At 49.2% G+C, this 21,542-nt stretch overlaps 2 protein-coding genes across 9 annotated transcripts; one reads left to right on the forward strand and one right to left on the reverse strand.

Annotated features, from left to right (window-relative positions):
- The first annotated feature begins 1,398 nt into the window (after window positions 1-1,398).
- Window positions 1,399-13,482, forward strand: LOC1273614 (troponin T, skeletal muscle). 8 transcript variants are annotated; one of them, XM_061650793.1, is made up of 11 exons: window positions 1,399-1,544; window positions 4,128-4,172; window positions 5,773-5,811; window positions 8,961-8,978; window positions 10,710-11,076; window positions 11,173-11,391; window positions 11,483-11,575; window positions 11,681-11,761; window positions 12,480-12,558; window positions 12,775-12,905; window positions 12,993-13,482. In XM_061650793.1, exons 2-11 carry the CDS (start codon window positions 4,150-4,152, stop codon window positions 13,083-13,085), a joined length of 1,143 nt encoding a protein of 380 aa, XP_061506777.1. In that variant the 5' UTR covers window positions 1,399-1,544; window positions 4,128-4,149; the 3' UTR covers window positions 13,086-13,482. The 8 variants fall into 8 exon arrangements, with proteins under 8 accessions (XP_061506777.1, XP_061506779.1, XP_061506778.1 ...); XM_061650795.1 differs by lacking the exons at window positions 8,961-8,978; window positions 12,480-12,558 and adding an exon at window positions 11,985-12,063; XM_061650794.1 differs by lacking the exon at window positions 8,961-8,978.
- Window positions 13,483-14,314: 832 nt separating this feature from the next.
- LOC1273613 (nuclear pore complex protein Nup98-Nup96) lies at window positions 14,315-21,268 on the reverse strand. Its single transcript, XM_061650777.1, has 7 exons — window positions 20,998-21,268; window positions 18,601-20,841; window positions 18,299-18,536; window positions 15,207-18,217; window positions 15,012-15,124; window positions 14,596-14,935; window positions 14,315-14,535 (listed from the first exon to the last, which is right to left on the reverse strand). Exons 1-6 carry the CDS (start codon window positions 21,266-21,268, stop codon window positions 14,618-14,620), a joined length of 6,192 nt encoding a protein of 2,063 aa, XP_061506761.1. The 3' UTR covers window positions 14,315-14,535; window positions 14,596-14,617.
- Window positions 21,269-21,542: the final 274 nt, after the last annotated feature.

The raw sequence follows: 21,542 nt of genomic DNA on the forward strand, positions 1-21,542 counted from the left end.
AACTAGCGGGAGATTGCACCTACAAGTTGGTAGAAAAAGTACAAAACTAATCGAAACCCTAACTTTACATCAAAAACAATGTATTGTATCGAAATGTCTCCTGCTAAGATAGCTTAAAATCGGTTATTGTAAGGACCAAAATACAATGGAGAAGCCTGGTACTTTGTAAAAATTAGTAGATTAAAGGATGTTTCATGCACTCCAAGTTCACTACTAAGAATAACTTTTTTCGAAAGGTTATGTTTTTATTACTGTGCCATGTCGTCCACACACGTTCCACACGCGCGCTCACTTCCAAACGATCTTCGTCTCCACCCAACAAATTGCTGATAGAACGAGCCGTGCCGTGCCAACGCTGAATGTAACGCTTTTTAGCATGAATAATTGCCCCTGCGACAACCCGATCTCGATCCCCGATACTCGCTATTATTCATGCACCACTCGTCACAAGGATCGATGCGCTACCGGGCGATGGTGTAACGTCCGGTTCGGGTGCCAAACCGCAAACGATCGATACAACCAAACAAACCAGCAGCAGCTTTGGGCGAACATTTGGTGGATTCGGTAGGTGTGCAAAACCGATTCCTTCAAGCGAATGCGTTCAAAGTGCGTTTCGATGCTGGGGTTTTCTTTTTCTGTAGTATTGATGAACACCAAATCATCTGTTTCGCCGCCCCACTTGGTACAAGTACATCTTACACGCCCAATGGAAGCCCCAGGTTGTGTGCAAAAGTACTACCTAGCAGTATCATTCCTACTAGTGCGCAAAGGGTTTGCTATTCCACACACCCCGACGTGAGAGTGTGCACGCACATCGATTTAAGACGTTTCTAGATAATGCACGCCCACCCATTTCTACTGATCGCTGGCTTTTTTTTGTCCAGAGCTATAGGAGAGTGTGTACATGTGTGGCCACGTTTTGTCGAACCCGTACATATTTTACCAGACGGGCAAAGATGAACAGCAAAAACAAAAAAAAAAGAGAAAGAATAAATAAACCGAACCGCAAGACACGAACCCGTGTCTGCGCAGATTAGCCCACGCTCTCTTTTCACTCCACTTTCCAAACGGCACCCGACTCGGACCAATATATGCATACAAACACACACACACGTCGATAGCACCACGGACGGTGCAGGAAAATGCGAAACAGTAAATCCATCTGCGCCTGCCAAAGGTACTGGCAAACCGTGTGGAGTAGGAAAAAAAGCGCCCGTGTTTGCACTGAAAATAGAACAAACCCGGCACGAGCGTAGCAAACGATGTGCAATCATTTTGCTGGGGCCATACCCGAACGCACCTTATACTCGCACACACATACACACATGCACATAGGAATGGTGTACGGTACTGTGTGCGAACGAGCGCGGAGGAAAAGGACAGCACCAACATGACGGCCCACGATCGGGACCCGACTCGGGCGCCCATTTCTAGGCCGGATTGGACGGTCCCGGGTGCTGGTTGATTCAGTCATCGCTTGCAGTGACACTGAGTTCGACGACGGCCGCCGGATCAGTGCGTACATTCATTTTCTTGTAGCAGCAGTAAGTGTTGGCCAAACTCTGGCACCAAAATCCAATCATTTTGTTACACACTGTTTTTGCCACAACGAACTTCTGCTCTGATTCTGCACCGAGGGACAGAGAGGAAAAGGAAAAGCGATCACGCTGCATCAAATATTTGGTCCTAGCCCTGGTACACATCGGTTTTCGTTGCGCCCGTTAGTGGATTTCGTTTCGGCCAGACTAAACCAAGTAGCGAAGCACTTGGTTTTGGGGTTCGCTTTACTGCGGCCAAATTGCCATTTCCCCGTTCGTTCGAAAAGATCGAGAAAGTTCTGCCACCGGGTACGGAACCCGCCCGTAAACCGTACCACGTAGCTTGATCCGCCGCCGTGCCAGTGCTTCTTGCTCTCTACCAGCAATCGTTGTGGTGTGACAAAAAAAAAGGAACAAGTTCAGTTATATAACGAGCAGGGAACCGATTGGAGCAGAGCGTGATAAGGAGTGATGCGCAAAGTGTGAACCAAGCAAGACAGCCTCCAAGTGCATTTGATGGAGTAGTACACTGCTAGCGAAAACGCCGTGGCTTCTGCAGGGCATACTTAGGATGTGTTTTCCATTGTAGGCCAAAGCAGAGCAAAGAAGAAGTAGAAAAAAAACAATGAAAAGACGTTGTGCAGCCGAGTGGTGAAATGAGCTAATGGTTTGGAGCTATATTTACACCAGCGGGTCCCTGGGCAGGCTCTATCACTCTTTATGTGTGTCTGTGTGTGTCTATCTGTGTGTATTTGAGTGTGTATGTGTGTATGTGCAAATGTGCGAAGAGTTAGATATGCGAAATGGTGCACCACTGCGCAGTGGTGGCCCAATTTTACCGTTTTCGATCATAGTTAGCAGAGCTGATCTTGGTTACATACATTTCGGTTGCTACGCAAACGAAGGCTAATGCTATCTGCTTGTTAGTGATCTTGCAGAACGATGAGAGCACTGCTTTTCTTCAGCAAAATATTGGAATTTTCATACAAAATTAACTAAATTTGAGCAAGCCCTATGCATTGCAAACTGTAACACACCTTTGATGGGATTTGGCTTCAAATGGAAGATTAATAATCATTTAAATTGCAACCCCAACCTGTCTTATACTGTTTGATGTGTTGGCTTCAGTTGGAGGGTATTGGATTTATGTATTTTTTTATCTTATCGAATTCTTCGGTCGCTATATCTAGTGATCGTTGTTGACACAAATACTGAACGATTAGGTTTATTAGGACCTCCCAAATTGCATGTTTGTTAAAAGCTAAATTGCAAAAACTGCAAGTTAAACTTTACTTTACACATTACTCCAATTAGGCCCTACCTCTGTGACGTATCATAGTATTTTAATTTTTTTTTTCGCCACCGGTTACACCCGATCCAGATATGGTCAGCCTTAGGCGGAAAAAGTTGATGTTCGATGTTCGGCCACATAATTCGGCCTCTCTACCCTTCCTACCCTCACGATAGGTTTCCCGAAATAGATGTCCAATGTGCTGTATGTGAATGTCTCGGTTGAAGTTGTTTTTTTTTTCTTCATTTTCTTCCCTCGGTGTATTGCCTTTCAGCCTGCCCGTACACAATTGCGCCTGCGTGTGCGCACCTTACCACGCGTTTCGGTGTGCCTGCGCAAAGTCACCGATTCACCGATTTGGTAGCGAACTGGTATGAGCTGTAAAAACACAACACGAACACTCTAGGGGGAAAAATACACACACACACACACGAACACACACACTCATGCACACAAGCACTGCCGACGTCGTGCTTATGAAGCAAACGAGCGGATGGTTAAAAATAGATAAATTCGCCTTCCGAAACGGCGGCCTGTTGCCTTTTTTTTTTTCGCGCCGCCTGTGTGTTTGCGTGCGGGGAGAAAAACGATGACATGTTTTTCTTTTTTAACACTTTTTGTAGGGGTTTTTTTTTCTTCTTCTTTCGACTCCCTGCTTACGGTGTAGGCCAACACAGTTTAAAGACGTGGGTGCTATTTTGTAACAGTTGGCACAGTTTCCCGTTCGACCCCTGCCCTGTTTACCACCTTACCCAGGGGTTGTTCATATTACGTACCTTAATACGTTATTACGCGCAGCTTGGGTTCCATTTTTGCGGTTGTTTTCCTTTCGGGCTGGGAAAAAATCCTTTTTCTTGTGCGTACCATTCATCATACCGTTTGAACAGGTTGATTTTGCTGTTTTTCACGGGGTTTTCCCTCCCCCCTCTTGGACCGGATTTCACTCTCAATCACACAAATGAAGCCGCCCAATGAGACTAAGCAAAAATAGAACTTTCTATTCTTAGCACATTGCCACAGCGCACTGCTGCATGCGGCCTAGGCGCGGCCACGACAGAAACCTGTTTGTTTCGAAAGGTGGTCTAATCCAGACCAGACCAAACGTTTTCCTTCATCACAGTAAATTTAAACGATAAAATTGAACTATTTAAATGCATTTTTTCACCTATCACTGTGATCTACTTGTGAGGTTCCACTCACAGAAACCTTTTTTACTTCTCATCTTGATCCCTTTCGTTAGGCTCTACTAACTGATTCCTTTCTTTTCCTTTTCTTTTCGACACCCCTTCTACCCACAGGTCTTAGCGTACCCCTGCCACCATGTCTGACGATGAAGAGTATTCGTAAGTATACAGCACCCACACAGCAAGCCTCACGATCGCACTCAGACAAGCAAAAAAAAAGCCAAAAAAAAAAAAGAAACTGAACCGAAAAGCACAGTACTACTGCCCGTTGATCGTTCGCAAAGCCCACTCGATCCCCCTCTTTTACCACACCCACCACTCAATGTTATCGCCCCACAGTCTTCCACTCCACTCTCCCCCCATTGATCCATTTGTAGTTACTTTGGTTCGTTGTATTTTTATTTTGTTACACCCTGTTTTGTTCACCACTTTGTTCGCTCTCGTTTGACTCGTGTTCTGCCTTTATCTGTCTACACGTTTTTGGTGTATTTTCGTTATTCGTTATTTTGTTCACCTGTATTCTTATTTTATTTGTTACAATTTTGTGTTATTTTCTCTCCCCCCTTTTTCTAGTGTATGTGTTTTTTTGTTCTTATATCTTTCTATCCGTTCCGTTTTTTGTTTTGTTTTCAATTGTCCATTTTCACCCTTTTAAGGCTGTTTTAGCTCTTTTTATCTTGTTATTTCTGTGTTTTTTTTCTTCTATTATTATCTCTTTCTCTCTGCTGTGAGCAAATTTGTGATCTACAAAACCCGTAGATCATAATATTATTACTTTTGACTCAAACCACGATCACACTACATTCACCCACTTTGCCTTAGCGGTTTATCACCATTTCTTTCCACCATAAGCCTTGCTGCCGTTCCCGTTCCCGTTCCAGTTCCACTGGTTTGTTGCCATTTTAAGCATTTTTTTTGCCTTCCACCCTTCCCTGCAGGTGTGACGAAAAAGGGTGACGAAACACTTTGCGAAGCACCCAAGCCAGGAAGGAGTCTGTTTGAATCGCCCAACCTGTTCCGTTCATGCTTTCATGTTTAAGAGTAGTTTAAGTAATGTTTTTTTTTGTATCGAAATGTTTCACACAGTTTTGATTTTATGTTATTTGTTACACCTGGTTCTGCTCCACGTAGCTTAATTTGTTACACCTACAGCCCCCCTCCATATACAGAAACAGCTGCATACACAAGATTGATGTAATTTTGATGATCTTCCTATTTTTTGTACCGTCTGTTTGCCTTTTGTGTTCCCACTCAGCGTGAGTTTCGAAAGGGAAAGGTTTGTTTTCTGTTATTTTGTATGTCATCTCAGGCGTTTTAGCTCCACCGAACGGGTTTACCACATCGTTGATCTACTTTGCATTTTACCTCACACCCCGTTTGGACAAGCTGCAAGGAGGATGAGGTGGTTCCATCTTCATGGTAGTGAATATTTTCTTTTGCCATTTTACTGTTCGCTCCGTCTCCGATCCATTGATCCTCTGGTCGCAAAAGGATATTTTTTTGTTGTTGCGATTATACACAGGCAGAATAATTTAGTTGCGTTTAGGAACGAATCGTTCACTCTTCATTTGTCTCGTCCATCTTTATTTTTCTTTTCTTTCTATTTTCACTTTTCGGCTTTCGGGTTTCACAAAATTTAGCTTATCTAGCGCGGTTGTGCGATCGAACCGCGGCAAAAAAAAAACCAAAATTTTCCACCTTTCCTTCTATGTTTCATTTAATCCATTACCCCTTTCTCAACCACCACCATTTCTTTTAGCTCGGAGGAGGAGGTCGTCGAGGAAACCAGAGAAGAACAGTAAGTTCACGCAAAATCCGTGCCCAAACCGAAACCGCACGTGGCACATTGAGGTTCAGTTGTCGTCTGTCTCTTTATCTCTCACTCTCTCTCTCTCTCTATATTTCTCTCAAACTCTCTATTACTGTGTAATTATCTAGCGCCTACTCTTTGTAGCTGTTTTATCTTCTTCTTTGCAATGTTTATCTATCAATAAACAATTAGTCTGAAACTACACCGCCCTAACTCTCTATATTGCGTGCCTGCAAACGTAATGCGTACGCGCCAGCGTGTAGCGAGTACAAACGAGAAGAGAAGAAATTTCATTTAAAATCAGCCCTTTAGATAGATAAATTGTACGAATGGGGTGCAGCTCGATAGGGGACGAACAAGAGCATAGCAAGGCTCAATAGTTTACATACTGCTGTATTGCTTTTGCGTACCGATCAATTGAACTGTAACAGCATCAAAAATAGTAATCCAAATGGTAAATAGATCACTAATCTTGCAGCATCTTCTTGCAGTATCTAAAACCACGTATGCAGTCCGTACTAACCAGCATTAATTTGCAAGCATTTAAAGGCAAAATTGTTATGATAAAACTGTACTCACATTACTTAATTTGTGTCAACACATTTGAACACATTGGCAACCATTTCTCTATTGTAGTCTGTACTGCCGTTCAAAATTCCAACCTGTTCAACAAAATTGTAACCACCCCGCTCAAGTACACCTGTTGGCCTTTGGCTCACGTTGATGCACCTGTTGAGTTGCGCCTGGCACGTTCGCTCTCTTTCAAACCAAATCGGAACAGATATCAATTCTTTACCGCGCACTTTAGCACTTCCTTTCTTTAGCACACTCTGTCAACTATTTCGAAAAACTTGTTTTGCTCTTTCAACAACAAATACGCCCATCTCCAATTCCTGTTAACATTCACCTACCAGCTCCCCCTTCTTTCACGATGAACTTCCTCAATTGCGGCCAGAAGAAAAAAAAAAGCAATCGCAACTTGAAGGAAAATGTCTAAATGTAGAATTTTCTCTCTATTTCCAGGAAGTAAGTCCTCGCGCCCCCCTTTGTAGTTACTTCCCGCGCGTTCGCGAACGCGCCTAACGTTCATTAGTGTGTTAAACTACCAATTTCCCATTTATCTGCCAAATCAAATTACTACCACACACACACACATACATACACACCTCCTGCTTTCGAACAGTAGACCGATCTAGTCCGGGATGGAGAGTAAGGTTTTGATTACTTTTAGTCGAAACAACTCACAACCACATGTGTAAACTGTGTGTGCGCAAAGTGCGCGAGAAGAGTTGCGGGTGCGTGATCCAAGCAAGCGTTTGCGTGTCAGCTGCGTGTGTTATTTGGGCTAGCGGAGCTGCCCCCGTGTGTGTAGCTATAAAAATAATAATATTTAAATGACTGCCCTTGAACGTTGCAAAACAGTACCTTAATTTTCCTTTGCAAAGGCAAACAAACAAGAGCAGAGTTAACTTTTTTCGTAGGTATACTATTTTTTAACCTTTGAAATCATTGGCGGTTGTACACCAATGTAAAATTTCGTTGGAATTTAAAGGGGGCCAACTTACGCCGATTCGTACATGCAAACTACAAGCTTCATCGTACCTACACAACTGGTGAACGAAACGTTGTACTGTGTAAAAATGTGTACAAACAAATCGAAAGCTCTAGCAAACGCCCTCCAACTACAGACAACTATAGTCCTCTCCTCAGTGCACGGAATGCTTCCTTATGAAAACAAAACAAACAAAAACCCCGTCTGACGAAACAAACTGAAATGAAAAACGTAGTTTACTAATCACGAGCTAGCGTGTTACTATGTGTTTGCGCGTGTGTGTGTGTGTGTGTGTGTGTGTATGAAGTTGTGGACAAACTTGACTAATCCTTTTGTAAATTGATGATCAAACACCGACTAAGGGAGGGGCGCTAAAATTAAATGCATTTTTTTCTGGTGGATTGTTGTGGTCCGGTACGGGCACCAAGATCCATGCTGGCAGGATATGATGAAGAGCAAAACATATCCTTGTCCCTAATTCCTGCGAGCCCCGTAGGTCGGTTGGTTCGCCATAGGATAAACAAGATAACAAGCTCTGATTTGCTGCTTGGAATTGGCTGCCCGAAGGTAGCAAATGTAGCTACCCAACGAATGTGTCGTCAGAACCGAACCGAATGCTTCATTTTAACGCCGTTAGGAAAGTGTGTGTATGTGTGCGAGCGTGTGTGCCTGTGTAATATCATCGTACATAACGTGACCGACGAACCTCAGAATCCGTGGTAGCGTGACAAGCCATCGTATTGTTTAGTTGATAAGATGTTTTTTAAATTATATTTTGTGTTTTTGTTTTACTTTTTTTTTTGTTTCATTTTTATCTGTACATAAACGATCGTTTGTGGTACCCATCATTTTGATACCTTTGTGTATTTTTTCTCTCTCTCCCCTTCTTTCTCTCTCATTTTATATATAAACATTTTTACTCGTTTTGCGGATGGATCTCCGTTTGCCCGATTTTTTCTCTCCCTCTCTCTCTCTCTTCTCTTATGTACGAAAACGTTCTCGCCATCTCGTCATCGCCCGTGTACCGCTCATCACTGCTGAATGTAATCCATGTATCCCCGTCGTATATCTGCCTCCCTGTCTCTCGCTCTCTCACACGCGCACATCATTCGCTCCGTCCCTTCATCTGAATATCGTAAAACTGCGCGTGCACTGCGTATCGACATGCGTTCGAAAAATGCATCAACCTGACACCTGCCTGACCACCTGCCCTGCTCGTCGACGATTCGTTCGTCCGAATAAATCAAACAAACGAAAAACAACAACATCGCCATCCGACATCCGCCATCCGACATACCGATCCCGTTTTGTGCTCGTTGTCGACATGCGTTTTTGTGCGTGCGTCGTATCATCTTGCCATCATCGTCGTTGCCATATCAACGCACAACAACAACAACAACAACACCTCCACCATCCACATCACCAAAACCTTAAATCACACGAAAAAAAAACACATTTTCATCAAACCCCCAAATGCCCTGCTGCCATGGTGATACCAACAACAACAACAATTACTACAACAACAACCCAAACCTTCCCTTAAAACAAAATCCCCACCAAAACAAAAAATATATACCAAAAACAGGCCGGCAGCAAAATCCGAGTAAGTGCGAGCCTTACTACACCTTTACAGCCCTGATTTTTGTTTTTTGTTGTGTCCAGCATACTATACACCTGATTTTTTGAACACTGCCCGCTGCCATACTTACTACTGATGCTACTGCTACTACTATTACAAACTCGCTCACACACTCTTACACGTAAAACAAACTCTTCCTTCACTCACAATTAACTTCCACGTCCCCGTCTCTGGCGCCACGGGAACTGCAATGCCTGCCGGGATAGGACCTACCTGTTGCTGCCGATGCTTCCACACACACACACACATTATACCTTACATCACACTGCACTACATTGCCACTGACTGGTGCTTTCTCCTTTTTCACACACATAAGCGTGTTTTGTCTTCCCCTTAATCGCCATTCGTCGATGGGACGACGACAAGCAGAGCTGTGAAGCCTAATCACTAAACAAAGCACGATCGTTTTCAGTAAACAAAACAAGGAACTACTTCCTAGATTGTGCGTTCTCTCTCTCTCTCTCTCTCTCTCTCTCTCTCTTTCACTCTCTTTCTCGCTCTTTGTCCGTGTTTGACGTGATCTAGCTGCTGCTGTCTTCTTTCGGTGCCTATCATTGCTACTTTGCAGCGATTGTCGCCATTAAAGACGCAGGCTTACTACGATTGACACAATACCAATACGGTCCCATCATAAGCGGTGCACCTCAAAAGGGTAGGGGCGTGCGGGGAATGTAACGGTGCATCTCTGCTCTTTACGAGACACGAGACACTTCTGGGATGCATTTTTACATTCTTCATGTACCAACAAGCTCACAAAATTGATCCACATCAACAACAAAAATGTCATCCTTTCAACACGAACTTTTAACTGCTTTTCCGCCTGCTCATCGAAATTCCTTTCCTATCCAATTGGAGCATTTTCCATTCAACATTTTCCACGTTTGTTGCCGATCCCAGTTGTGCAACGTTGTTGATAATTCCACCCGATCAAACAACGGGCTCATCACCATCGCCACTACATTGTGGAATCTCTCTTTCGCTCTATTTCTCTATATTGCCCTCTCTTTCTCTCTTTCGCTCTCGATTGTAAATTGGTGTTTGTATTTTGCACGTATCGAAAAAAACCCCTCTATCGAAGCTTGCCACGTGTTGCGTGCTTTTGTGTCCATGTTGATAAGTGTTTTTTGTTTTTGTCGGTTGTGCCATATTGAGCACACGCCTGTACATAGTGTGATGTGTCTCTGCGATGTTTTTTTTTTGTTTTGTTTTGTGTGCAACCATTTTTGTATCTTGTACACCTTACACCACACCACTACTACACTACAGATTCGAACACACACGCACACACAAAGACGCGCCGTTACATACCAAGCTTGAATGTGCCCACCACCACCACAACTACGTGGTGGGAGGGATGCTTTTTGTTTTGGTTTGTCGTTGTTTTTGTCCTCTACACATTACAACAACCTATAAACACGGTATAAACATCAACGAAAAGAAAAAAAAAACAAAAATTGCATACATGAAAGTAAAGCTGCCACATGGGTCACGGTCCCCTCTCCCTCCAAAACCATCACACTACGGGAGGACGCGGGACGCAACGTGATCCATTGCGTACGCCAGCAAACAGCGCCCGGGCGGGTTGGTTCCGTACCTTCGCTAACCGTTTGTTTCTCTCTTTCTTGCTCTCCCTCCCCCCCCCCACCCCCTTTTTCTTCCCTCCCCGTTGCTCGTGGAAAACGCGCACACCCACAGGGGTGACGATCCCGAGTTCATTAAGCGCCAGGACCAGAAGCGCTCAGACTTGGACGAACAGCTGAAGGAGTACATTAACGAGTGGCGCAAACAGCGGGCCAAGGAAGAGGATGAACTCAAGAAGCTCAAGGACAAACAGGCCAAGCGCAAGGTGTCCCGAGCGGAGGAGGAGCAGCGCATGGCTCAGCGCAAGAAGGAGGAGGAGGAGCGCCGCGTCCGCGAGGTCGAGGAGAAGAAGCAGCGCGAGATCGACGAGAAGAGAAAGCGCCTGGAGGAGGCCGAGAAGAAGCGCCAGGCTATGCTGCAGGCCATGAAGGACAAAGATAAGAAGGGACCCAACTTTACCATTACCAAGAAGGATAGCTCCGTAAGTGTGGGCAGGAAGAAGAAGCGTGCATGCACGTGCTGGCCGATGGATTGCTGGTACTAACTGGTGCCCACCTTCCTTTTTGTCTGATTACAGTTCGGCATGTCCAACGCCCAGATGGAACGCAACAAGACTAAGGAACAGCTGGAGGAGGAAAAGAAAATCTCACTGTCCTTCCGCATCAAGCCCCTGGAGGTCGATGGCTTGAGTGCCGACTCGCTGCGTGCCCGTGCCACTGAGCTGTGGGAGACGATCGTCAAGCTGGAAACAGAGAAGTACGATCTGGAGGAAAGGCAAAAGCGTCAGGATTACGACGTAAGTGGCACAACCGTTCATTCCCTTCTTCCCCCCGTAAGGTTCTAATGGCGTCTTGCACTGTTTCTTCTTACCCCCAATATTCCAACAGTTGAAAGAGTTGAAAGAAAGACAGAAGCAGCAGCTGAGACACAAGGCCTTGAAGAAGGGTCTAGACCCGGAAGCCCTCACCGGCAAGTACCCGGTAAGTGTTGTTTTTTCTTTTTGTTTTGTACTCTCCCCACCAACTCTGACCTTTTTATTAACGAACGTTGATGATCGTTTTCTCATTTTGCCATGGTAACATCAGCCCAAGATCCAAGTCGCCTCCAAATACGAACGTCGTGTCGATACCCGCTCCTACGATGACAAGAAGAAGCTGTTCGAAGGTGTAAGTATTCGATTAATTGCGCACAATTTTGAAGCCTTTTAAGCAGAAGCGGGCAATTGAAGGGTTCTCTAGAGCTGTGACATTTTGTACAAAATCCTTTCGTAGCGTACAGAATGTACGATCTTTTTTTTGTTGAATTATGTACCATTTTTTGTAAATCATTTGACGTGACAAATAGCAACGCTTTCGTTAACCTACTTTCCCACTCTATCGCAAACTGTAGGGCTACAGCGCATACTACCAGGAGAAAATTAACAAAAAGTGGGCACAACGCCAGGAACTGTTTATGGCGCGTACAAAGAGTAAGCTTTGCGTGTGAGATCGCGCACCGCGATCAGTACCGTGTGAAGTAAACGAAAATGCTAATCTCGTTGTTTTGTCACATTGTCGAATGAGCAGATTGTTAAAAACTGTCGCTAACTGGTTTTGTCGTAAATTGTTTGTACATATTTCACATCGAATTTTGAGCCAAAACATGGCGTTGGTGATGATCAATCCCCATTGAGTGTGTTGTTAGGAAATACTTAAACCTTTAATCCCCAATTATCATCTATTCTTACACGTTTCCATATTCCAATGTTATTAATATGTTCTGTTTCCAATGTTCTTTGTTTCATGTTGTTCATTGCGACTGCTAACATGTATGTGATCTGTGATCTTCGTTCGACGTACACAACCCCTCCCTACACCCCATACTCATACCCGTTCGTAACGACAGGGCTTTGACACGTTGAACAAAGAGGTCCTCGAGAAGCAATGGGCTGAGAGGAAGGAGCAGTTCGGAGGCCGCCAGAAATGTAAGTATACCCTCCCCTCCCCCCGCCCAGGCCAAGGCTCTCTTCTCAGCAATTGGAGCATTCAGCAAACACGAGACATTGCCACACACAAACTCTATGTTACGCGTTTAAGTGTGAATTTGTCTAACCGCTGTGCAAATGTTCCGTTCGTATCTACCCGTCTGTGAGGCAATAACCTAACACAAACATTTTCATTTTCCTAAAAAAAAAAACTAGCCAAACTTCCGAAGTGGTTCGGCGAGCGACCGGGCAAGAAGTCGGGCGATCCCGAGACCCCCGAGGGCGAGGATGAAGTCAAGCCCGACGATGAGGAGGTCGAGGAAGTCGAGGAAGTCGTCGAGGAGGTGGTAAGTAGCGTGCGCGCGCCGCAAGGATATCCTTCACATATGATCGCTCCAATAACCGTCGGCCAATCCGCTCCGTTTGCTCCACAGGTTGAGGAAGAAGAGGAAGAGGAAGAGGAGGAAGAAGAGGAAGAGGAAGAGGAGGAGGAAGAGGAAGAGGAAGAGGAGGAAGAGGAAGAATAAATGCACGCACGCACGCGCGACGACGAATGGCGACGGCGACGACAACAACGATTGAAGGGAAGCGGCGAATGTAGGGGTTTGGCGCAATGCACGAGTGGCGGGGATGAGCGGGGATGCGAGTGAGACCAGGGACCGGGCACCGCAACGCAAGGCCATCTCAGCCGTTGCTGGCGAGCGCTGCTAGCTTCGCGCAGCACCTTCAAACAGCAACCTCGGACAGTGTCCTGCTCAGCGGGCGGCACGGACCAACTTCCCACGTCCCAGCCCAACCCCAAAGCGTGTCGGAATTTCGGTGGCCCTTGCATTGTCTGCCCCTTCCATCGGAAGGCATTCATTTCTATCTTTCTCTTTTTTTGTAATAAACTACTTTCTACTACCATTTCCAAAAAAAAAACAACATCAACAACAACAACCAAAACCATTAGAAGCAAAACTTACTTTCTCCTCCAATCGAGCAAACGGATTCAGTCGGGTTTACCGTCCGGGGGTTGCCTTCCCGCCTCCGTTGCACTCTCGGGCTGGGTAGGATGGTGACGGTCAACAACTGGTCAGTGGCCACTTCGCCATTCTATCCTCCGGATGCAATCGAAAGCATAAAGATCGGAAATAATCCTCAGTACTGGCTCAGCGGTTTTACTTTTTTTTAAAGGAAAATGTGTGTATGTGTAGGTACGGAAAGAAATTCATAAAAAAAAATACAAAACATCTTGACGGCAATGGCTAGAAAATACAGAGCTCAGCGTATTTTAAACATAGAAAATGCATAAAGAAACAGAAAATGGAAAAGAAACACAAAATATACAGCAACAGCTACAACACCAACAGAGAGTGGAGAGAAAAGAAAGCAAGAAAAAGTGGTTATAAAAAACAGCAAACCACTAGCACAAGCTCCAGCAAAGAGCAAAAATAAAACATAAATAGTGCAGAGGTAGAAGAACAATATCGGAGCGAAGAAGCACACAAAGGAAGCAGTGAGAAGAGAGAACAGCAACAGCAAGCGCTCCCCAACAGCGAGCCATCATATTGGATATATATCTCAGCTTATAACATCTGTCTCAATGAAGGTTTACTATTTTAATTGATTATTTAATTATTTAAAAGAAGAACGCTCTTTATAAAAAAAATAAATAAATTATTTATTACAAACTACACCAAAGCTCAGAAACAAACACGCTTGGGATTTTTCTCTACCCCATTTTTTCGGATGCTACACACAAACTAAGCCAGCGTTTGTTTCTGATCTTGGCATAATTGTTTTATTTATGTAATGTAATTTTATATCGAATAGAGTCACTTAGTAGTACAACAAGAAAGGAAAACGTACGCTTGTACACGGTAGCTGCTGCACTGCTCCACTGATCTCGTGCCGCATCCTCGTATCTCTATTTAGTTCCTTTTAGGCGTGCACTGAAGCCCCTCTTAGCCTATTGCGGGGCGCATTACGGCGAGCCTAATTCACCACAAACACAATGACCACAACATAATGTACAATTCGTTATGCTATTCTCACCCCTGCTTTAATTCCTTTCCGCTCATTTCTGCTTTAATTCCTCCGCCATGAATGCGCGCAGCATGTGGTCCAGCTCCTCCAGCACGTGCTCCTCCGGCAAGGGTAATCGTTCGAGCGCGCCACGCATCAGCGCACTGCCACTGATCTGCGGATCGTCGGCGTAGTGCGTGCGGATGAGGTAGGCAAGCCGTTGCGCTATTTCGCTCTGCAGAAGCCAGTGCTTTGGCGTTGGGCAGGGGAACATCCTGAGCACCGAGCAGAGCTCCGACAGCTTCGGCTTCAGCCCTTCCAGCCGCTGTTCAACCACTGCCTCGTCCATGGCCTCTTGCATCACCTCGAACTGAAAGCAAAATTTGGAAATGGGATTTAGGTATTGGGGACGTATGCAATACGAATTATCGTCAAACCAACATTACCTGCGCATTCAGCTCAATGAAATCGACCAAAATTTGACCCTTCGTTGACCAGCTCGGTATCTGTTTGGTGTCCTCAATACTATCCAGCATTGCTTTCAGCTGTGGCACTTTGTCTGCAAAAGGGAGGGAAATAAATAACACACAATAGTTACACAGCTTCCTGATAGCCGCAATATCGATCAATTCCCCACTTACTGTGCATCACAAACTCCGGCGCCAAGTGCTGCAGTATCATATCGTGCGCCAAGGCCCATTGCTTGGCTAGCAGCAGATAGTGTGCCTGCTGCTTGTAATCGAACTCGGCACCGGCGCGGACTGCTTTCGCCCAGAAAATCCACTTTTCCGGAACGCCCAGCTCTTCCACGATGAAGCTTTCCCGGGAGAGGTACTCCTGCCGCTCCGCTTCCAGCGTATCGTCGTCGATCGCACTGTCCGATACGAGCTGGATGTGGCGGTACAGTAGCTGCTGAATGGACAGCTCCCGCCGTGCCTTGTCGCTCAGATGCAGCAGCACATACACTGCCCACTGCCACAGCCCGTGGCTTTCGAGCTGGCTCGCGAATGCGACGTGTATCTGGCTGCGGCTGAACTCCGAACAGTGATGATAGCCGAGCGTCTCCAGCACCTGCAGCAGAAGCCAGCTCAGCCGATAGTCGGTCACGTCCGCGGTGTGGGAGGCCGGATTTAGTAGCGGTTCCAGCGGGTAGCTACGCTTCGAGTACAGCTTCAGCAGGTGGAAGCGCAGATCGTGGATGGGACCATTGTTCGGTCCCTTCTGTGCGTACCGCGCACGGTACGGTGGCAGCGGCGGATGGGTAAAGAACTCGGTCGACCCGAACGCCTCCTCGTAGCCCACCAGTGCGTCCGTAATGGACGCGGTCGGTGGGCACACGTACCACAGGTGCAGCGCCAGTGCCTTCACCCAGTCGACGTGCTCGAACATGTTGATGGGACCGTGCGAAGAGCTCATCATGCGTATGCCGGCAATCGCCATGAACGCTTCCAGCCGCCGCGGATCGATAAACTTATCCGCCTCCGAGTCCTGCCAGCAGGTGAGCTGGTGCTGGAGCAGCTGCCGCACTACCGGCCCACCGGAGATCTGGGCCAGCAGCATCGCCAGATTGATGTCGTTGTTGGTGAAAGCGAGCTCGCACGCCTCCAGCACCTTGTGCGTTTGGATCAGCTCGAGCAGCTGGTCGAGATAGTCGCGCTTTTCGCCCTTTTTGCTGCTCTGCTGCGAGCGTATGGTGACCACGTCCTCGATCCATTCGGAGAAGAGGTCACGCCGGAACATGGTGCTCAGATGGCTGGCTTCATCGACGCCCTCCAGCTCTTCCCGTGCTCCCCACAGAGCGGCTAGCAGTGCCCAAACCTCCGCACACAGCTCACTGTACTCATCGGTCGAAACTTCGACCAGCGCGCGTGCTTCCTGCAGATGATCCTCCAGCGCCTGATACTTTCCGGCGGCTACCAGATGCGGACAGTCGCTCTCCATCGCATCTCGATGGCGACGCTCGTCGTGCCGCAGCCGCACCCGCAGATGGCCCTCGATCGTGCGGGCAAACGACTCGTCGTCCAACGTCACCGGATCGGCCGTCGATTTGAGGCGCAGCAGTTGTAGCGCCGCGGGGGAAAAATCATTATCCCCCCGACCCCGGAAGAACGGTTTCACCGCATCGATCCCGATCAGGGTGAGCCGCGAGGGGGTCGAGCTGACGAGCGACTCAAAGTGACGCACCAGATCCGCACAGTTGTCGCGCGTATTTAGCTGCACCATCGCCGTGCCGTACGACCAGCCGACCTTAAACTTGCGCCCGTGGAAAAACGCCAAGTTGGACTTGTTGTTCAGGAAGCGACGCAGCATCGACTTGGCCAGCGGAATCACAATGTTGATCGGGTGCAGCTGTTCAACCTTTGGTTTCAGTGCGAGCGGCTTCGCCTGCGGACCGAGCGGGCGTGCAATGGGAGGAAGAATCGGCTGCAGCACACCGCCATCGGCAGTCACCTGTTTCTGCTGCTTCGACACGGCCGTTTGTTTGGACGAGGCCAAACTCAGGGACGAACCGGCATGGATGCTTTTGGCGGTAGATGTTTTCAGCAAGCTGCCCGGACCGAAGCCACCCGCCGAGGGTGTCGCATCGAGCTTCAGCAATTGCCCCGTCAGCGGCACGTTTGACTTACGCTGCACGGTATTGCTGGTACTGTACAGGCTCTGGAGCAGCAAACCGCTGGTGGGGCCTCCGGTCACCGTCGGGCGCGTTGCCGTACCGGGTACGATCTGATCCGGACTGTCCCGGTCCTCGCTGTGGCCAAACTCGGACGCAACCGATCGCCCATCGAAGTCGTCGTCGGCGAAGAAGGACGCTTTCATGAGCTGAATTTTGTGCGGATCGGTGCCCATCTCCATTGCGATAGCAGCCGTCGGGCTGGTCGGATTGTCCCGATGGTATCGGGAGGAAAAGTTCATATTTTCATCGCCATACGTCGACGGATTGAATTCCTCCTCCTCCGCACCATTCTCGAATGCAGCCACATGTCGGAACGTATTGTTATTGACCGATCTATCCTTGCTCTGCTGCTGCTGCTGCCGTCGATCATCTTCTGTCTCTTGTCCGTTCTGCTCACCATCCTTAACACCTTGCTTCGGCACGGCACCGGTAGGTTGCTGTGTTTTGTTCTGAAGCAGATCCTTTCGCTGCTGACCGGCCATCGGCATGATTTTCACCTTCTTGGGATCGACGGGAAGCGTCTCCTCGTCGTCGCTATCGCTCAACCCGTACTTGGAAAAGTGTTCCACCTTAAACACCCAGCTGCCCGTATCGGGCCGGTACTCGAGGAAGCGCGTGTCGTGCTTGTCACAAACACGCCGCAGCTTACCCTCGTAGTCTAGCAGAGCCAGCCGCTGCGGATCTTTGATCGGTTCGTGCAGCGTTTTATCGTGCGGCCAGACCTGGTCCAGCGTAATTTGAGCCTTGCGGTTCAGGCCACTGCCCACCGGCGGTTTGCTTTCATCGTCCGGATAGATGATGACTTCCTTGTGGCGGAAGTGCACAATCTCGTCCAGGTTCAGTCCGGCCACGTCGATCGGTTCGTTGAAGTACACATTACCGTAGCCCTTGCGGCCAATGGTGAAATTCGGAACGACGCATCGACTCTCGTCATCCATCAGTTGTGCAATTTCATCCAGCGAAGGAATGGTGTAGTAGCTGCTTGCGGCGACGAAAAAGCGAAGAGAAACAATGCAATAAGACAATGACTCGCGCATAAACTTCCCACCAACCACTTACCCCACACGACGCAGCACTATCCCTGTGGGGTGCGGTTCGGCATCCTCCACCACAGCAGCGACGGATGTAGACAGTTCGGTCCCGATTCCACCCCCAACGCTCGTTTCGTTCAAGAAGGAACGATTCGTAAGCGAGAAGCTATCATTTACCGTCTGATTGCCCAGGACGGGCGATGTGCTGGAGGCACTGTCCTTTCCGGCACCCTTTCTCGGACCGCCATCATCCGCTTCGCCCGATTCTGAAAGAAAACCGTATTAGTGAATGCTACTGCACAGCGAAACATCGGAGTTATACTATCCTACCTTCGCGAATCGCACCCGACGTCATGGAGCTAGCCCTTTCGGCTCGCATAGTTGAAGACGATACTGCAAACTCTTTGATAGTGTTGTCCAGCACCGACTCTGAGAGACGCGGATTGCCGCCCTGTTGCTGCTGCTGCTGCTGCTGGCGCACCTTGTCCAGAACGTTCGACTGCAGCCACGACACTCGCCTGCTGCTGTCGGTCGATCCTTGCGGCTGATTTTTGCCCGCCGCTACACTGTCGCTCAGGTGTGTTGGAATTTGGTTGCGGAATGACTCTCCAGCGCCGGACAGACGCGTCGGGGTCGGGGCAGCATCGCCACCGATCGATGTGTTCGATGCGCCGGACAGATTGTACTGTCCTCCTTCCCGCCCGCCACCGCCACCCGACTCCGGAATGATGATCATGGATTTGCTGGTGCGCGGCTTTATGATCAAGCGTTTCGCATTTGGCTTCAGTGTGAAGCTATCCTCCAGCGTGCTGTCGTACTCTTCCAGTCCCTCGAAGATCGATTTCTTCAGCTGAGCCGCACCGAGCGGCTTCACCTTAACACGGTCCGTGCTGCCGGAACGGGACGATATCTTTAGCTGGTAATTGGATCCCTCCAGGATCGCCTTCTGAGCCGAGGGGTTAGTGGGCTTCAGCGAGTCCTCCGATGGCCCAGCCAACGGTTTGATACCCTTGAAGATGGGATTATCACCGTACGGTGAGGTAGCCATCGCCAGAATTTGCTGATGAATCGGGACGGCTTGCTGTCCTGCCGCACCCTGCGCCATCGAGCCGAGTCCACCGAGCGTCGACATGCCGAGTCCACCGGTACCCGTGCCGGCACCGAACGACGTTCCCATGTTCATCGTACCGAAGGCACCGCCCGTACCGAGGGTGGACGTGTTGCCGAACAGGCTGGTCCCGGTGCCGAGACCGCCCGGCTTGGCAGCCGTGTTACCGAACAGGGACGATGTGCCCGTGCCGAACGTAAGCCCTCCGGTCGTTCCACCGATCCCACCACCGGCTGCAGTGTTCGTACCCAGCCCGAATGTTGTCGCCGCTGGCTTGTTGAAGGTGTTGCCGAAAAACGAGTTTCCTGCCGCGGCGTTCGTGTTCGTACCGAGCCCAAACGTGGCCGCGCTAGAGGTCGCACTCTGCCCGAACGTGGTGCCCCCGAGCGTTCCGAACGTGTTGGCCGGCTTCGCCCCGAACAGCGTCGATCCGGCCGCGCTGGTTTGCGTGTTCGTGCCGAAGCTGAAGCTGGACGGGGTGGACTGAGCGCCCAGCGTCCCGAACGCACCGGCAGCCGGAGCAGCCGTGCCAGCGCCCGCACCCGAAAACAGTCCACCCTGCTGGGCGGTCGTGTTTTGCGTGCCGAATCCACCGAACGGCGTCTGGCCGAAGGTATTGGTCGCTGGGGCGGCCGTTTGTCCGAACAGTCCGCCGGTCGTACCGGTCGCACCGAACGCCGGTTTGTTCGCGCCCAACCCTCCGCCCAGCGTGGACGTGGTCGATTGCGCAAAGCCAAAGCCGGACGCGGAAGTGGCCGCCGGTGTGCTGCCGAACGGCTTTCCGAACGTGCTGCCCGCAGTGGTGCCGAAGGCCGGTGTCGTCGTTGCACCGAACGTGTTGGTCGACGTGCCGAACAACCCGCCCGCGGCTGGCTGGGCTTGATTCTGTCCGAACAGCCCGGTCGTCTGCGTAGCGCCCGTGCCACCGAACAGCCCGGTCGATTGTGTGCCGGCTCCGAACAGACCCCCGGCACCCGGTGCGCCCGCCTGTGGGCCCTTCCGGTTGGCGGCATAGTCTTCGAATCGCAGCTCCTCGACGGATTTGTTTTCGTAATCCTTCATGAACGTAATACAGTGCTGCTTCGTGTTGACGGTGGTCGTCTGCCCATTCTTAACCAGCGTATCCGTGCCGTGGGTTTGCTGATACTTGGCCACCGCCGTGCCATTGCCACCGACGACGCCCGGTACGGTAGCCGCACCGAAAGCCGGCTTTGCCGCACCGAACAATCCCCCGGCAGTTTGTGTGTTCTGCCCGAAGAAGCCCGTCGTGGCCGTGTTGTTCGTCGTGGACTGCCCGAACAGGGATGTCGTTTGGGTAGCGGGTTGGCCAAACCCACCGAATCCGGCCGGTTTGGCCGCACCGAACGTGGTGTTGTTGTTGTTGCCAAACAGGGACGTATTGGCGGCGGTATTGTTTTGCGTCCCGAACAGTGACGTCGTTTGGGGCTGTGCCTGGCCAAAGGCTGCAATGGAGAAATAGCATTAAGCATCAAGTAACAAATGGGAAATCAAAACATTCATGACGCATCGTCGTCCCAATTGCGACGCAATAACATTCAGTGCAGTGTGACGTCATGCGAATGCACTGCATCGCACCTTCCCCCATTGCTTCCACTTACCGCCAAACCCTGGTTGCGTCGTTGCCGCACCAAACGCTGGTGCCGTGCTGGTGCTTGCCCCGAACAGCCCGCCAGTCTGCTGCGTCTGGCCAAAGAGCGACGTCGTGGGCTGCTGTCCGAAGGCCGGAGTCGCCCCAAACGCACCCGTTGCCGGTTTGCTGAATGCGGTCGTCTGGCCGAACGGGCTTGCAGCCGCCGTGTTGGTCCCGAACGTACCGAACCCAGTGTTGGTGGTTGGCTGCCCAAAGCCACCGGGCTTCGCACCGAACATGGCGAACGAACGCGTAAACGACTGCGATCGAACAAAGGTACCACGGGGTTCACTTCACCACGGCCGAGCAGCTGGACCTTCTAGAACGCAGTTCTACACAAATGCACACAAAGATTTTTGCTCACTTTTCGTCACCTTGAATCGGCTTTCTTTTGCACCGCACAACACACCACTCACACTCACAAGGCAGCCGTCAAAAAACGCGCCAACATAACCTCACTGCGAACGACACAGCTTCCTCTGCGAAGATGGGAAGCGGGTTTCGTTTACTTTC

This window comes from Anopheles gambiae, chromosome 2 (assembly GCF_943734735.2).
Source record: "Anopheles gambiae chromosome 2, idAnoGambNW_F1_1, whole genome shotgun sequence".
In the NCBI taxonomy this organism is placed as follows: domain Eukaryota; kingdom Metazoa; phylum Arthropoda; class Insecta; order Diptera; family Culicidae; genus Anopheles; species Anopheles gambiae.

Bases quoted from the DNA above. Each gene is read 5' to 3' on its own strand.
- LOC1273613 (XM_061650777.1), bottom strand. From the start codon at position 21,268: ATGTTCGGTGCGAAGCCCGGTGGCTTTGGGCAGCCAACCACCAACACT. The intron at 18,537-18,600 runs GTAGGATAGTAT...GTTTTCTTTCAG, and splicing joins GTCGGGTGCGATTCGCGAAG to AATCGGGCGAAGCGGATGAT. The intron at 18,218-18,298 runs GTAAGTGGTTGG...CGCCGCAAGCAG, and splicing joins ATAGTGCTGCGTCGTGTGGG to CTACTACACCATTCCTTCGC.
- LOC1273614 (XM_061650793.1), top strand. From the start codon at position 4,150: ATGTCTGACGATGAAGAGTATTC. The intron at 11,392-11,482 runs GTAAGTGGCACA...ATATTCCAACAG, and splicing joins AAAAGCGTCAGGATTACGAC to TTGAAAGAGTTGAAAGAAAG. The intron at 11,762-12,479 runs GTAAGTATTCGA...TCGTAACGACAG, and splicing joins AGAAGAAGCTGTTCGAAGGT to GGCTTTGACACGTTGAACAA.